This window comes from Oncorhynchus keta, chromosome 15 (assembly GCF_023373465.1).
Source record: "Oncorhynchus keta strain PuntledgeMale-10-30-2019 chromosome 15, Oket_V2, whole genome shotgun sequence".
In the NCBI taxonomy this organism is placed as follows: domain Eukaryota; kingdom Metazoa; phylum Chordata; class Actinopteri; order Salmoniformes; family Salmonidae; genus Oncorhynchus; species Oncorhynchus keta.
The window spans coordinates 21,696,059-21,714,574 of NC_068435.1; the positions used below are offsets into that span (position 1 = coordinate 21,696,059).

The 18,516-nt window shown below is 41.7% G+C and overlaps 1 protein-coding gene across 12 annotated transcripts in view; it reads right to left on the reverse strand.

Moving 5' to 3' along the window:
* pard3ab (par-3 family cell polarity regulator alpha, b) overlaps positions 1–15,310 on the reverse strand; it is a 243,694-nt gene extending 228,384 nt beyond the window's left edge. For 3 of the 12 annotated variants that reach the window (XM_052463674.1, XM_052463673.1, XM_052463671.1), the window contains exon 1: positions 14,821–15,308. In XM_052463674.1, coding sequence (XP_052319634.1) covers positions 14,821–14,940 — 120 coding nt within the window. In that variant the 5' untranslated portion in view covers positions 14,941–15,308. Of the gene's footprint in view, positions 1–14,820 lie in introns of all 12 variants that reach the window. The other 9 variants (XM_052463668.1, XM_052463670.1, XM_052463667.1 and 6 more) reach the window with 6 other exon arrangements.
* Between the last annotated feature and the right edge of the window lie 3,206 nt (positions 15,311–18,516).

Sequence of the window (18,516 nt, forward strand, 5' to 3'; positions counted from 1 at the left end):
GGCTTTCATTCTGATTGATTAAACAGTATAAAACAAACTTGGAATATAGTGGGCACATTGAATAGAGTTGTTTGACATGTCAATGAATGGAAAAAACAGGGACAGGGCAGGAACCAAAGTGTTGGTCAGTGTTTCCCAGTGGACCCTAATTAGATGTTAGATTAAATGTTCTCTTACTTGTGCTGCAGTCCAAACACATTACCCCCTCAGCCCTTAAGCTAGCCACTTTCCCTCCGGGGTGGGGGGGGGTCCCTGTCGAAACCGGATGCAGTTTGATTGCCATCCTAAGTGGAGGTCAAATTTACTAACGTTGCCCCATCAACCCTCGATTTAGCATGAGGGAGCGAGTGAACACCTTTGGTAACTTACGAGGTTGATGTGACCCACAATTCAATGCAAACTGTAGCCATGTCAAACTCTGGTGGCCACGAAGTGTCAAATTGAATCAACAAGGCTGCATTTTCAGCATGTCAGTAAAAAAGCTAGCTTGCTAAAAAAAATACATGTATATTTTACCGTTGGAAAATTGTCTTGATGTTTTAGTGAGGAGCCAATAAAACTTACCTAGATAAACATATTTTGGAGATTACGGAAATGTATTGGAATAAAAACGTGTAAACTATAAAACTAGCTAGCTAGCTAGCTAGCTAGCTAGCTATGTGTAACTGAACATCTTGGCCATGTTCTGTTATAATCTCCACCCGGCACAGCCAGAAGAGGACTGGCCACCCCACATAGCTTGGTTCCTCTCTAGGTTTCTTCCTAGGTTTCGGCCTTTCTAGGCCTTTCTAGCCACTGTGCTTCTACACCTGCATTGCTTGCTGTTTGGGGTTTTAGGCTGGGTTTCTGTACAGCACTTTGATATATCAGCTGATGTACGAAGGGCTATATAAAAAAAAATTGGATTTGAACTGTAGCTAGCTACCTCACAGGAGTGCTAGATATGTTAGCTTACTAGGTACATTAATAGCTTTAGGTTGGTTGTTTTAAGCTCAACTGCAAGATTTCCACCAAGGACATCGACTCTCCGATCATCATTCCCCCTCACTTGGGCAAGGGGCATTTAAGGTACACCTGGATGTGACGATATAAAACGTAATTCAAGGTGTGAGTGTTTAGGAGGCTGTCTGCTTTGAGTTTGAAACGCGGTCTTGAAGTAGTTAAAATATTCATGCATCACCTATTCCTGTATGATTTAGAATATGCCATTGCACACACAAAAGAAAACTCATTCTGATCTAGGCTTACAGCAGCACTGGTATCAGGCTGTATTAGCTTGCAACGTTTCCTGACTAAGAACATTTACCTAGCTAGCTTGCCAGCTAACTCGCGATTATAATTAGTGGCTAACACAATTTATTTTAGCCACAACATGCTAAATGTTTGCAGATGTAACAGTTGTTAAAGTACTATGTGAATTTCACCAGGTTCATATATTAATATGTCGTGTTGATTTGTTATGCATGCCTGCATCCTGGGAGAAGGGGAGTGTGTACTTACATTTTGCCCTGCGGTGCATCCTGGGAGAAGGGGAGTGTGTACTTACGTTTTGCCCTGCGGTGCATCCTGGGAGAAGGGGAGTGTGTACTTACGTTTTGCCCTGCGTGCTCAAATCATTGATGCACTGAGAGGTAGGCACGCTTTTTCTGTCTTCAGAAAAGTTTGATTCTTTTAAGTACAAAGTCATACACAGTGTTTTGTTCATGAATAATGATGTATATTTAGATGTTACTCATAAGATGGTGGTATTGTTGAGATGCACTTGTAATTGTACTTTTTAGGATGATATCAACATTCTGAATTCAACATGCGGTTAATAGCTAGCTAAGGTATTAGCAGGCTATTGTATGTGTGAACGATGGCTAGCTCCTCGAATGATCCCAGTCCCTCCTATTGTGCATCTGTTGTAGAAAGAGGCGACGATTCTCAGAACATATGTGCTCTACAAATGTTTTGTTTCCTTTTGGATGCAGGATGCAGAAAGTGAGTTCTGCTTGATTAAAACTACCTGATCTCCAAAGTCCACGTCTATAGTCTCAATCAACCACACACAACGCAGAGTTACAGCGGTGCAGTATAGCACCGGTTACACAGACAGTAAGATAGTGTTATTAATATAAATCCACAAGATTTCTATAAAGAAACAGCATAGTTGTCACCAACATCTTGTTGCATCTGCAACATTGACCATGCAGACTCCAAGTGGTTGTGACTCGTGGTCGAGCCCAAAAACTACTCTCTGAGTGACAGTGGGCGGGGCTGTGTGGAAGGACAGAGAGGACAAGCAGCAAACGGAGTAAACAATTATTTTTTAAACTGACATTACATGCGGCGGAGTGGCATAACATTTAACAAACACTGAAATACTGCTATACAAGGCCAAGTAAAAACCCAAAACCTTCCATGCATCAATATATAGTGAAATACAGTAGATGTAGGCAACACTCAGCTGACTGGATCTTTGCCAGGGTGCAAGTAATCTGTTTGCATAGCACTCTATAAACCACTTAAGCACTCCATGTCATGAAGTGTTATGATTTAACTTCCCGTTAACTCTGTTCCAAGAGGCCACTAGTGCTGCCCTTAGAGATGCCATCCCCTGGAGTAGAGCTACTTATCCCTACTGTGTCACTTCCTGTAACATGCATTTAGAAATGATTTTAAAAAATCAGGGCCTGTAATCATAAAGTCTGTGTGCTGCATTTGCATTTTAAACCATAATGAATAAGAATGGAAACATGATCCTAGCTCAGCACTCCAGATGTTTTATGATTTTGGCTGCACCAGAACACATTTATTCAAGGTAGTCAACTCCCAACAACTGCTCTCGGGCACTGATGACATGGGTGTCAATTAAGGGAGGCCCCCACACCTCTCTGATTCAGAGGGGTTGGGTTAAAGCTGCAAGACACATTTCTGTTGAATGCATTCAGTTGTGCAACTGACTAGGTATCCCCTTCATTAAGATGGAAGAAGATCAATTCTGACAGCTTATGCAAGGCCGTTAAATGCAGCTAGGAAACGGTGTAAATCAGTATGGATGCAAAAACCCAAAAGGGCTCTGGTCAAAAGCAGTGCACTAGATAGTGAATGTGGTGCCATTTGAGACTCAGCCAGGGTCCCAATCATTGCCCAGGGATCATCACACATGATCAAATTAGCTTTTAATCCAGCATTGGAGCAAAGCCAAACCACTGTCTCACACAGCCCTGTGACAGGATCAAACACTGTTCAGCAGCAAAGGGTGCAATATTATAGCCTGGTTACCAGTGTTAGTGCTATCATGCCACTCATTGCATGTTTGTTTGGCATGGCAAATAGCATGACAACAAACAGACTGGTACCAAGGCTAGCAACATTCTATGGACTCATTCTATGATTACATTCAACATGCGGTTAATAGGAAGTAAAGTAAAGTAGGAAGTAAAGACCATTGTGTCTATTGTATTCAGATAGTCCTTTCGAACATAAGAAAATGGACAAATCCATAACTGAGCCATTTCCTTGGAAAGTCTTGTTTGAGTGGTGATTGGAATGACCGCATAGACTGCTCACAAGAACGTTTAAGTGTGCTGAGCAGTAGCTCGCACGTGTGATGCACTGCACCATACTATAGCATCAACACTTTCTTCTCACATGCCCTTCCTGAGGCATTGCAGATCAGATCAAAGGCAGTTTCACATTAATCAAAATAGTAATTTGTGTAATGAAATAAAATTAAATATACCTGGGCAAGACCATCACTTTTGGTGATTGAAATAATTACGCTGTCATCAGTTTAACTAAAAATAAAATCAGAATTAAGATCACCATTGTAAATACCAAGTAGGCCTATGTATGTTATTAATCACAAAACATTCCAAGTTGTTTTCCTCAGGGTCCTTAATCCATCCTTTTCTATCTGAACTTAAGTAACCAGAATTGTCAGCAACTAACATCAGCAATCACTCAGATGAATATGGTCAGAGCACTTTTCCTGTACCTTATCTGGATATTCATATTATTCGAATACTGAAATAATTTAAAATGCTTTCCCTAAAAGAGAATGTTGACAGAATGCCATTGAGAAGACCACTTAGGCCTACATGCTTTTCTTGAACAAGATCCTCAAACGTGGTGTTCAGATGGAATATTAACATTTCCATTTTAGTCATTTAGCAGATGCTCTTATCAAGAGCAATTATTATTAAGTGCCTTGCTCAAGGGCACATTGACAATTTCTTTTTTAACCTAGTCTGCTCAGGGATTTAAACCAGCAACCTTTGTTACTGGCCCAACGCTCTTTACCGCTTGGCCACCTGCCCTCCTATACCTGCCGAACATGATTGCTTATGACAAGACTAATGATTGAGTAGCCTATGAAATCCATGGATTAGAACTTTTGATTCAATTGTTTCAGTGAGAGGTGTCGAAGCCTTTGAGCTCAACAAATGGCAGGCTACCACACCCAAATCCAGAGGCCTTGAAGCCCCCTCCTGCTGTTCAGGGCTTTTCTACAAGAAATCTGCCTCCGGAAATTAAAACTTCTCCCAAGTGGGTGTGACACCTACTCCCGTTGCCTGCTGCACTGCTGCTTGGATTCCACCTGGTGATCTGTTCACCGTCTGCCCTGGCCTGTCTCCCCATCTGGTACTGGTACAGGAATACACCCCCCCCGAGCTTTCACTCACGTCCAGCACACAGGCACTGGTGGGGTAAGTGACTGAACTTACAATGGCTAGCCCCATACATACACACAGCTCAAAAAAATAAAGGGAACACTTAAACAACACAATGTAACTCCAAGTCAATCACACTTCTGTGAAATCAAACTGTCCACTTAGAAAGCAACACTGATTGACAATACATTTCAAATGCTGTTGTGCAAATGGAATAGACAACAGGTGGAAATTATAGGCATGTAGCAAGACACCCCCAATAAAAGGAGTGGTTCTGCAGGTGGGGACCACAGACCACTTCTCAGTTCCTTTGCTTCCCGGCTGATGTTTTGGTCGCTTTTGAATGCTGGCAGTGCTTTCACTCTAGTGGTAGCATGAGACGGAGTCTACAGCCCACACAAGTGGCTCAGGTAGTGCAGCTCATCCAGGATGGCACATCAATGCGAGCTGTGGCAAGAAGGTTTGCTGTGTCTGTCAGCGTAGTGTCCAGAGCATGGAGGCGCTACCAGGACAGGCCAGTACATCAGGAGACGTGGAGGAGGTCAACAACCCAGCAGCAGGACAGCTACCTCCGCCTTTGTGCAAGGAGGAGCACTGCCAGAGCCCTGCAAAATGACCTCCAGCAGGCCACAAATGTGCATGTGTCTGCTCAAACGGTCAGAAACAGACTCCATGAGGGTGGTAAATCAAATCAAATTTTATTTGTCACATACACATGGTTAGCAGATGTTAACCTGTTAGTCCACTAGGGGCATTATTTCATTTTTGGATAAAAAGACGTGCCCATTTTAAGCGCAATATTTTGTCACGAAAATATGCTTGACTATGCTTGGAATTGATAGTTTTGGAAAGAAGACACTCTTACATTTCCAGAACTGCAAAGATTTTCACTGAGTGCCTTATAACAAAAGCTTCAGGCAAAACCAAGATGTTTGAGCGACCAGGAAATGAACAGGATTTCTGAAGGTACGTTTTCCATGATCGCCTTATATGGCTGTGAATGCGACAGGAATGAACGGACACTTTCTAGCGTTTCCCCAAGGTGTCTGCAGCATTGTGACGTATTTGTAGGCATAACATTGGAAGATTGACCATAAGAGACTACAATTGCCAAGTGTCCCGCACGGTGTCTGCGTGGAAATTGGTGCGCAAAAGTCAGCTACCAGTATTTTTCCATCCGAATCAGAGAACAAAGAAGGCTTCTAGGACTGCCATTTCAATGAAGAGATATATGACAAAACACCTTGAGGATTGATTCAAACAACGTTTTCCATGTTTCAGTCGATATTATGGAGTTAATTCGGAAAAAAGTTTGACGTGTAGGTGACTGAATTTTCGGTTAGTTTCGGTAGCCAAATGCATAGTAACAAACGTAACGATGTGTCCTACACAATAATCTTTCAGGAAAAACTGGACATCTGCTATGTAACTGAGAGTCTCCTCATTGAAAAATCTGAAGTTCTTCAAAGGTAAATTATTTTATTTGATCCCTTTGCTGGTTTTTGTGAATATGTTGCGTGCTAAATGCTAACGCTAAATGCTAAGCTAGCTATCACCACTCTTACACAAATTATTGATTTTCTCTGGTTCTAAAGCATATTTTGAAAATCTGAGACGACAGGATTGTTAAGAAAAGGATAAGCTTTATTATATTATTATAAGCTTGAGAGCAGGCATATTTATTTCATTTCATTTGCGATTTTTAGAAATCGCTAACGTTGCGTTATGGTAATGAGCTTGAGGCTGTAGTAACGCGACCGCATGCGGGATGGGGCGGACTATGAGGTTAATGCGAGTGTAGCGAAATGCTTGTGCTTCTAGTTCCGACAATGCAGTAATAACCAACAAGTAATCTAACTAACAATTCCAAAACTACTGTCTTATACACACAAGTGTAAGGGGATAAAGAATATGTACATAAAGATATATGAATGAGTGATGGTAGAGAGCGGCATAGGAAATATACAGTAGATGGTATCGAGTACAGTATATACATATGAGATGAGTATGTAAACAAAGTGGCATAGTTAAAGTGGCTAGTGATACATGTATTACATAAAGATACAGTAGATGATAGAGTACAGTAGATATGTATACATATGAGATGAATAATGTAGGGTATGTAAACATTATTTTAGGTAGCATTGTTTAAAGTGGCTAGTGATATATTTTACATAATTTCCCATCAATTCCCATTATTAAAGTGGCTGGAGTTGAGTCAGTGTGTTGGCAGCAGCCACTCAATGTTAGTGGTGGCTGTTTAACAGTCTGATGGCCTTGAGATAGAAGCTGTTTTTCAGTCTCTCGGTCCCAGCTTTGATGCACCTGTACTGACCTCAGGCAGTGGCTCGGGTGGTTGTTGTCCTTGATGATCTTTATGGCCTTCCTGTGACATCGGGTGGTGTAGGTGTCCGGAGGGCAGGTAGTTTGCCCCCGGTGATGCGTTGTGCAGACCTCACTACCCTCTGGAGAGCCTTACGGTTGTGGGCGGAGCAGTTGCCGTACCAGGCGGTGATACAGCTGTCTGTGTGGGTGGACCAATTCAGTTTGTCTGTGATGTGTATGCCAAGGAACTTAACTTGCTACCCTCTCCACTACTGTTCCATCGATGTGGATAGGGGGGTGTTCTCTCTGCTGTTTCCTGAAGTCCACAATCATCTCCTTAGTTTTGTTGACGTTGAGTGTGAGGTTATTTTCCTGACACCACACTCCGAGGGCCCTCACCTCCTCCCTGTAGGCCGTCTCGTCGTTGTTGGTAATCAAGCCTACCACTGTTGTGTCGTCCGCAAACTTGATGAATGAGTTGGAGGCGTGCGTGGCCACGCAGTCGTGGGTGAACAGGGAGTACAGGAGAGGACTCAGAACGCACCCTTGTGGGGCCCCAGTGTTGAGGATCAGCGGGGTGGAGATGTTGTTGCCTACCCTCACCATGGTGTTAAATGCCGAGCTGTAGTCGACAAACAGCATTCTCACATAGGTATTCCTCTTGTCCAGATGGGTTAGGGCAGTGTGCAGTGTGGTTGAGATTGCATCGTCTGTGGACCTATTTGGGCGGTAAGCAAATTGGAGTGGGTCTTGGGTGTCAGGTAGGCTGGAGGTGATATGGTCCTTGACTAGTCTCTCAAAGCACTTCATGATGATGGAAGTGAGTGCTACGGGCGGTAGTCGTTTAGCTCAGTTACCTTAGCTTTCTTGGGAACAGGAACAATGGTGGCCCTGTTGAAGCATGTGGGAACAGCAGACTGGGATAGGGATTGATTGAATATGTCCGTAAACACACCAGCCAGTTGGTCTGCGCATGCTCTGAGGGCGCGGCTGGGGGTGCCGTCTGGGCCTGCAGCCTTGCGAGGGTTAATGCGTTTAAATGTTTTACTCACCTCGGCTGCAGTGAAGGAGAGGCCGCATGTTTTGGTTGCAGGCCATGTCAGTGGCACTGTATTGTCCTCAAAGCGGGCAAAAAAGTTAGTCTGCCTGGGAGCAAGACATCCTGGTCCGTGACGGCGCTGGTTTTCTTTTTGTAATCCGTGATTGACTGTAGACCCTGCCAGATACCTCGTGTCTGAGCCGTTGAATTGAGATTCTACTTTGTCTCTATACTGACGCTTAGCTCGTTTGCCTTGCGGAGGGAATAGCTACACTGTTTCTATTCGGTCATATTTCCGGTCACCTTGCCCTGATTAAAAGCAGTGGTTCGCGCTTTCAGTTTCACGCGAATGCTGCCATCAATCCACGGTTTCTGGTTTGGGAATGTTTTAATCGTTGCTATGGGAACGACATTGTCAACGCACGTTCTAATGAACTCGCACACAGAATCAGCGTATTCGTCAATGTTGTTATCTGACGCAATACGAAACATATCCCAGTCCACGTGATGGAAGCAGTCTTGGAGTGTGGAATCAGATTGGTCGGACCCGCATTGAACAGACCTCAGCGTGGGAGCTTCTTTTTTAAGTTTCTGTCTGTAGGCAGGGATCAACTAAATGGAGTCGTGGTCAGCTTTTCCGAAAGGATGGCGAGGCAGGGCCTTAATTGCGTTTAAATCGCAATTAAACTTATCTTATAAAAAACAATCAATAATAATCACTAGTTAAACTATTAATATCATTAACCATGTGGAGTTAACTAGTGATTATTATTGATTGTTTTTTATAAGGTAAGTTTAATGCTAGCTAGCAACTTAATTTGGCTTCTTACTGCATTCGCGTAACAGGCAGGCTTCTTGTGGAGTGCAATGTGAGGCAGGTGGTTAGAGCATTGGACTAGCTGACAAGGTAAAATCTGACGTTCTGCCCCTGAACAAGGCAGTCAACCCACCGTTCCTAGGCCGTCGTTGAAAATAAGAATGTGTTCTTAACTGGATTGCCTAGTGTAAAAATATAAAATAATAATACAAATATCGGCCATTCCGATTAATTGGTCGACCTCTAATATGTACAGCACAAAACTACCTCATACCCCTGCACATCGACACATATTCACTCTATTTATTCCTTGGGTCACTATATCTTTAACTCTACTCTTTAACTCGTTGGAAAAGGAACCGCAAGTAAGAATTTCGATGTTAGTCTACACCCATTACGTACGATGCATTTGACAAATAAACTTTGATTTGATCAAAGAGCTGTGACGCGATCACTTGACATCACTCTGCTCTAAAATTCATTTTTTTAAATGCCAGGGTGGGGGAGCAACGAGAGCAGCAATACCTAGCAAATTACTTTTGTGGGTTTCTTTGTTTTAAAGTTGTGTTGTGGGTGAGAAGTTCACAAGAAGCTCTGGGTATTTAGATCAAAGCATACATAAGGGGTTTCATTTCAAGCTTAATTTCCACCTAGAAGCAGTGGCGTGTATTCATGGGGGAAGCCAGGCATTGCCCCAAAAATGTACCAATAAATTAAATTATTTTCTCTCCGAGTTTCATAGTGTTCCTTTATTTCGCATGAGGCTGAATGTATCTCACTAGCCAAAGCATCCGAGCGAGCGAAACAGCACCCCTTAGTTTTTGTGATGAAACGAAAGGTGTAGTTTAATTTATTCTGCCACTTCTTATTATCTCAGCCTTAAGCCTATATATCACAATGGCAAGGCATATAAACCCATCAGTTTAAAAATGAGTTCAGTAAATGTCAACCTAGAGAGTCAGGCAAATTAAAGCAATTTTCTAAACAATATTTTGGTTTGTTGCTAGCTAGTTTGCTAGCCAGTTCAAGTAATGGCCAGAGTACAGTAGTGTCCAAAAGTTGAGAATGACACATTAATTTTCAAAGTCTGCTGCCTCAGTTTGTATGATGGCAATTTGATATACTCCAGAATGTTATGAAGAATGTTATGAAGAATGATTCCATGCAAATTAATCCACAAAAAGCATTCCACTGCAAAAGGACCAGCTGACATGATTCTCTCGTTAACACAGGTGTGAGTGTTGACGAGGACACGGCTGGAGATCACTCAGTCATGCTGATTGAGTTCGAATAACAGACTGGAAGCTTCAAAAGGAGGGTGGTGTTTGGAATCATTGTTCTTCCTCTGTCAATCATGGTTACCTGCAAGAAAACACGTGCCGTCGTCATTGCATTGCACAAAAAGGGTTTCACAGGCAAGGATATTGCTGTCAGTAAGATTGCACCTAAATCAACCATTTATCGGACCATCAAGAACTTCAAGGAGAGCGGTTCAATTGTTGTGAAGGCTTCAGGGTGCCCAAGAAAGTCCAGCAAGCGCCAGGACCGTCTCCTAAAGTTGATTCAGCTGCGTGATCGGAATGGCAGCAGGCAGGTGGGAGTGCATCTGTACGCACAGTGAGGCAAAGACTTTTGGAGGATGGCCTGGTGTCAAGAAGGGCAGCAAAGAAGCCACTTCTCTCCAGGAAAAACATCAGGGACAGACTAATATTCTGCAAAATGTAGGTACAGGGATTGGACTGCTGAGGACTGGGGTAAAGTCATTTTGTCTGATGAATCCCCTTTTCGATTGTTTGAGGCATCCGGAAAAAAAGTTTATCCGGAGAAGACAAGGTGAGCGCTATCATCAGTCCTGTGTCATGCCAACAGTAAAGCATCCTGAGACCATTCATGTGTGGGGTTGCTTTTCAACCAAGGGAGTTTGGCTCACTCACAATTTGGCCTAACACAGACATGAATAAAAAATGGTACTAACACATCCTCCGAGAGCAACTTCACCCAACCATCCAGGAACAGTTTGGTGATGAACAATGCCTTTTCCAGCATGATGGAGCACCCTGCCATACGGCAAAAGTAATAACTAAGTGGCTCGGGGAACAAAACATCAATATTTTGGGTCCATGGCCAGGAAACTCCCCAGACCTTAATCCCAATTGTGGTCAATCCCCAAGAGGCGGGTGGACAAACAAAAACCCACAAATTCTGACAAACTCCAAACATTGATTATGCAAGAATGGGCTGCCATCAGTCAGGATGTGGCCCAGGAGTTAATTGACAGCATGCCAGGGCGGATTGCAGAGGTCTTAAAAAAGAAGGGCCAACACTGCAAATATTGACTATTTGCATCAACTTCATGTAAATTGTCAATAAAAGCCATTGACACTTGTGAAATGCTTGTAATAGTACTTCAGTATTCCATAGTAATATCTGACAAAATATCTAAAGACCCTGAAGTAGCAAACTTTGTGGAAATGAATGTGTCATTCTCAAAACTTTTGGCCACGACTGTATACCTGACAACGTCTCTTAAAACATTGGCTCCTTTTTAATTAAATATTATGGGAAAATAAATGTAACCGATGTGAAATGGCTAGCTAGTTAGCGGTGGTGCGCGCTAATAGCGTTAAATCGGTGACGTCACTCGCTCTGAGACCTGAAGTAGTTGTTCCCCTTGCTCTGCAAGGGCCGAAGCTTTTGTGGAGCGATTGGTAACAATGCTTCGTGGGAGGCAGGTGTGATTTGTGCAGATTGTTCCTGGTTTGAGCCCGGGTCGGGGCGAGGGGACGGACTAAAGTAAAACTGTTACAGAAACCCACAACATCATTATTTACAAGGCAATGTCGAGCTTACAGAAAATAGCTTAACGCCACTGCGTGACCAAATAAAAGTAGGTCATTCTATCTAAGAATTTTAGACCTCCTGCATCATTGGTCTAGTTGCTGTGGCAGTCCGGTAACCACGACAATGGAGACGTAAACTTTTTTCCATGTCTGTGTGACAAGGAAACTGACAGTTGAAGTGACAATCTAGACATTCCCCAGGAGTATAAATGAAACATTTTGACCAGCGACACATCGCATTCTAATTGCCTACAGACAGACCAAGTATAAACTGGCCATTACAGGTTATAGAACAAACAAGTATCACAACACAGGTGGCAATATGGCTTAGTTTTTCTGGCTTGGCTTCCCCAGTGATTGTACCCATGCACCACTACTGCTTAGAAGACAAATTCACTCAGCTTGAGAATATTCAGTATTTCCACACTTCTCTTTCTTCCATGATAGAAGTCTGTTACAATTATCATAAGTTACATTCCAATTGCATTAGAAAGTCAGCTTGGAAAAAACCAATGACCACATCATTTCTATCGGAGGGCAAAGAAAAACTTCCACCAAAGTGTAAACTATACTGACAGCACACAGCCAAACACTCAAAGTATATGCAGGATTGTATTGATATAGATAAGGCTAAGTGTACGTCCCCCAGATATGCTCCACCAGTCTGCCTCCCAGTCACAGCCTCACAATAGAAATAGGCCCATTCTCCTCCAGGGCTTCACTGTCAGACATCATTGAATTATTGAAAGGACATGCATTCACTGCACCATGTCATCTGGGTTACTAACATTGAAACAAATGAGACTGCTCCGCCACACAACGCTGTGCCATGCATGATTTCATTATAGAATCCTCATGTTCCTGGATCCTACATACATGGCTAGATCTAATATCAATGTAATCAAGTTTGTTGTCAATGACAAATATTTATTTTTTTAAGTTACATATTAACTTTTTGGGAGACCCAAACAATGTGACAGAAATGTGAGTTTCAAGTCTGTCATTTGCATTCAAAGCAGGTCTAAGAAGCGGTAGATCTGGTCTGTGTGTGCCGATTTTATGCTTCCTTAAGTTTTCTTCTTGTATCTTTTACTTTCAGTTTTGTACACCAGCTTCAAACAACTGAAAATACAATTGTTTTGTTATGGAAAAGCTATTTCAAAGCAGTATAAATGGTTCAATGGCTACACTATATGTGCTTGCGTTGTCACAAACTGATATTAGGCAAATTATTAGAATTTTAGCAACCAGGAAATGAAGGATCAATTTCTGCATTGTGCAGCTTTATAGGTTGCAATATGGTCTGCACCCACATAGAAAAACAGTTTATGCTTGTCTCCTGTATGAGGGAAATTAGCATTCTGTGGAAGTGAATCAAATAACCAGCTACTGTGTCAACTTGGCATCTCCAAAAGTGAGTAATCAAATGTAACCCGTTATCTAGTTCTCAGCTGTCCAGGCATGCCAGTACAACCATCATATGCTAAGAAATTGCACAATATCATTATAGTCAGCTGAACCATTTATCCTGACATGGAAGTTTATCTTCAAACAAATATCAATGAAGGTTCTCCTGTCCTAGGTCGACTCTTAAAAATGCAGTGCACATGCCGTTTCCCTCTTTCCTCAAGGGCAAATTGCTCTTAGGAAGCATGTGGCTCAAGAAAGATTCTTCCCCACTTCCAGTTCAAACAATTGAGAGAATGGAAACAAACCATGTTGGGAAACATTCTGATGTTCCACCATGCATCATTCTAAAAGTTTGATTTTAATTTAGGATGTGAGTAGAAGTGAGACAGACTCTCGAGATACAATCTTTGTTTGAAGCCCTCTTCCTTGATTGATACTAGCCTAGCTGGGTATAATTTTAAATTGTATTTCTATCAGAAAAAAGGGTATCGTTGACTTCTTTTTTTTAACACACATTGGTCAAACTAAGCAATTATTTTTTTTAGGTGCATAATCCTAACAGGATGGAACCTAACAGGGTGGAAATCTGGAGCCTAAATTAGACAGCTCTGTGAGTGTGCAAGATTGAGCTAGCATAACGGTGAACACTTAAATCGGATTTTAATTTCTATCAAACATTTTGAAATTTGGTTAATTTTCTCAATAATTCAGCCTAACAGAGTGGACATTTATGAGTGTGAGACTGACATGGGACATTAAATGTATTCATATTTCTCGTGGAAGTGGATGAATAACACCGGCGGACATGGCATAAAACACCTACATCCACTGAGAATACATTTTTTTTTTAAAGTGTTAAAAATGCATACAATTCCATTTCAAGGTCCATATTTTTGTTTTGAATGTAAAAATGATCAATTGTTTTATATTTAAAGCATTTTGGAATCTACATTTTACACTAAATAAGTTTATTTCCTGGGAACAGAAATGACCCGGCTAGCAAGCTAGCTACCGCTTCTTAACTAGCTCGCTATGCCAACAACATAATAGGCTAATTAGCTAGGGGTAACAAAGTCAAGAGAAACTCGGGTGCCAGTGAAAATGTAGTAGACATCTTGGTAGCGTAATAATAATTAAAAAACATGTACAAAACGGCATGACATCGATAGGAAATTTTACGCTTTTTAAAAATTACAGATTTTAATTAAGTTAGGCAGTATCCCCATTTCAAAAACAGAATTCCATCCTGCAGCTTGCTGATGCTAACTAGCTAGCTATAAAACAGTCAGCTAACTAGCAAGCATCCAGCTAGCAGCTTCCAAGGAGTCAAATCTCGGATTGGTAGATATCATTATCCTTTTACTTCTAGAACTGAATAGGTTTGCATATTATATCCTAGTTAACTACTTAAGTTAGCGTTATGTGCAATCTTTCCATGCACTTCAGTTGGGAAAGGGTGAAATCCCAAATTAAGTTTTCGTGGATTTACACAGGACTTTGCCAACTATGGTGATGTATCATCAACTCAGCCTAACATGTATTGTTTGTTTTAGTCAGCAGGATAAAACGGCATGTTGAATAATTTGATCATTTTAGCTCATCTCTTACAAATTTGCGCCATATTTGCGCGAGCCTCACGTCCAGTCCAGGCATTGCAACATTGTTTCCAGACCGAATGCTGTGAATGGAACATTGGAAACAAACACGCCATACAAAGTAAACGCGACTTACCTTTGCAATTGCTTTTTTGTATCTCATGACGGCTTGCTGGATGAGAATATGGATTTTGATATTTCCATCTCCGCACGGTACCACCACCCTAGTCCTTCCAAAACACACAGTCACTTTCATAGTTTAATATCCGATAGATCTTGCCCAGATTCGGAGGAAAACCGAGGATAAATTATCCCTTTGAAAGTCAGCCGAAACATGAATTAAATTTGGTTATTGAATCTTGTATCCTTAAAAAGAGATGAGACCAAAATATCTTTCACATTTTATCCAGGGACAACATTGTTAGCTGTGTGTTTCTGACCACCTGTTTAGTCCTTCTCCTTCTGTTTCCACGTTCCCAGATTAGTGCAGGGAGCAACAGCTCCATCAGGATTCGATTGGGGAACGGCCTCCACACGCTGGTCAAGACTGGAACTGTCGAAGGTGGTATATGGCGCGCGCGAGCAATTGCACCCATGTGTGCGTGAACAATTGGGTGATTTCGAAAAATATCTGAGATCTTGACAATATTTTGTAATTAAAAAAATATTTCCTGCAAAGGAACCTCTTTAACATGCAATATTATTGAATCATATCCCTCCCTACAAATGGCACACTACTCCCAGTCCTTAAACTGTAAACTAGGCCTACTTTAGTAGTAAACATGTCACAGGAACCCTCCAGGAGATCAATCTGCTCTTCTATCAACTATTTATTTCTGATACGTGTGTATGTGCGTGCTGCATATTGAATATATATTCAAACGCAATAAACACGTGTAGGCCTATTTTGATGAATACAATTTAAACAAAGATATCCAGCACTTAGGAATATAGTTATTTTTGTTTTATTGCATAACAGAAATCTCAAGGACATGTTCTGGCCACAAAACCTTGATCTCCACCTGCCTGATGCTATTTTGGTGCTTTGTTCTAGTGTCCTAACCTAAAACTGAAACCAAGTCCCAATGAAAACCAGAGCAAATCCATGTGTGAATCTTGTGGAACAGCTGCATTGACTTGGCACATAGCTACAGTTCCACAGAACATGACTGTATGCTGTGAGGAACCTGCTCTCACCATGACTGTGTACCATATCGGACCTTTTTCCCATAGGGTCCTGGTCAAAAGTAGTGCACTATAAAGAGATTAGGTTGCCATTTGGGATGTAACCCATATTAACTTTTTATATGGGCCTGTGCTCCATGAACAGTGCTGTCCCAAAAGTGTGGGCTCATGGGTGAGTCACATGTTCTAAGGCAGAAAACCAAAGAGTTACTGAATACAAGGCAATTTGTCTTCTAACTACAATATGACTTAAATTGACGTGCTTTATTATATCTTCCCCCAGGGTTGGGCTCAATTCGAATTGAAGGCAGTCAATTCAGGAAGTGGATTTGAATTTAACATTTAAAAAATGTAAAAACGTTGTAGTAATTAGCTTCTACCTTTCAGTTTATTGTGAAGTCTGAAAATAAATGCCCCTTTTTAGATTATTTAATTGTAATTTTAGCTTACTTTCTGAATTGACTGCCTTCAATTAAAATTGAACTCTACCATGCTATGCCCCAGAATTGATGAGCATATCTTCGTGCCCCAAAAGCCTGAGCTAAAGCAGAAAACAAGCTATTTCACAATATCTTGTGCCTTTTCCTAACACAGGTTAATGGACTTACAGTACAAACATTAATGTGTTTATCTCTGTACACACTTTATAAAGTGTATACAAAGGGAATGATTAAATTGTTTGTATTTTTGCATACTGTTACTGTGGTTACACCTCTGTAAATATTTATCAACATTGACCACCTGAAAGATCTTGACCAAGGCCGGCTGGTGCAAATGCTTTAAAATGACCTTTAAATATTTTTTTATTTATTTCTTAATGGGATGTTATACATTTACTCAATAATGTTTGCCTGGCAGAATTGTAGTAATAACTGTAATGGGTCAATGAACTCTTCACATCTTGAATGTTCCGTTTTTTACTGTTTTTATTGCAACGTCAACATGCAAGTTTTGGGCGACACCTTGTGGAATGTTTACGTACTGCACTTGGCTTACTTGACCTGTAAGAAGCATAAGCCATTGACGAATGTCCTCTATCACACTAAGTTCAGGGCAAGTTTTTCCACTTACGGACTCTCTCTCATCAGTTTGGGATGACATCTCAATATGAAGGCATATGCCATCTCTTGGCATGTTCAAACAGCAGCCTGGCTCATCCCAGGATTCTCTCCCAGTGCCAGAGGGTCTGGTGGGCTGTATAGCGACTTGGCTTCTCCATCACAACAAACTCATAACACTGCCTGTGTCCCAGAATGCACCACATTCGCTATATAGTGCACTACTTTTGAACAGAGCTGGGTACCCTGGTTAAAAGTAGTGCACTACATAAGGAATAGGGTGCCATTTAAGATACATCCATAACTCAGCCAGCCAGGGCCCTGGGCAACACAACTCATCATGTCACCATTTAAGGCTTAATCCTGACAGTCAGACACAAATGAACATCTTTATGGGCAGTCAAATGTAACAGATAGCCCACAGCTTGCTTAATAACAGTACTGTTTCCTTCCTCACCAGCCCACTCTGGTATTCAATATTGGATCCTATCTCGCAAACATAGGTGGCTGCACTCTTGACAACTGCTCCACCAAGAAGATAAACATTTGATGCCACAGGTGGAGGCATTTCAAGCTGAGAAGTCTAAAAGTGCTGAATCCTGGCCTCTGTACTAAGGCATCTGTGTGTGTGTGTGTGTGTGTGTGTGTGTGTGTCTGTGTGTATGCAATAAATGTAATGTTTTATTAGTTTTTCATTGTGCAACAATGCACAATCAATATAACTTATTTCATCATGTAGCCTTATTCCTATACAACATGTAGAAGTCATTTTTTTTGTAAGTGTTCATGTGATCAGATAGTACAAGAGGTATGCTAATACGCCACCCCCTGGTGGTTACAGAATAATATGTACATGTAGGTAGGGATAAAAGTGGCTAGGTAATCAGGATAGTTAGTAAACAAGGCAGCAGCAGTGTGAAAGAGTGTCTCTATTTGTGAATGTGTGTAGCGTCAATATGCATGTGTGTTTTGTGTGTATTTAGAAAACATTTTTGGGGGGGGTTCACCTTTATTTAACCAGGTAGGCTAGTTGAGACCAAGTTCTCATTTACAACTGCGACCTGGCCAAGATAAAGCAAAGTAGTGCGCCACAAACAACACAGGGATAAACAAACGTACAGTCAATAACACAATAGAAAAGTCTATATACTGTGTGTGTAAATGTAGTAAGATTAGGGATTATATGTCCCTCGGCTATACAAGAGAGTCAGTGCAAATACATGGGTTCAATGCAAATGCTCAGGGTAGCCATTTGATTAACTGTTCAGCAGTCATATGGCTTGGGGGACAAGCTGTTCAGGAGGCTTTTGGTCCCGGACTTGGCGCTCCAGTACACTTGCCGTGCAGTAGCAGAGAAAACAGTTTTAGAGCTTTCCTCCGACATTACCTGGTATCGAGGTCCTGGATGGCAGGGAGCTCGGCTCCAGTGATGTACTGGGCTGTATGCACTACCCTCTGTAGCGCCTTACAGTCAGATGCCAAGCAGTTGCCATACCAAGCGGTGAATCAGCCAGTCAAGATGCTCTCAATGGTGCAGCTGTAGAACCTTTTGAGGATCTGAGGGCCTATGCCAAAACCTTTAAGCCTCC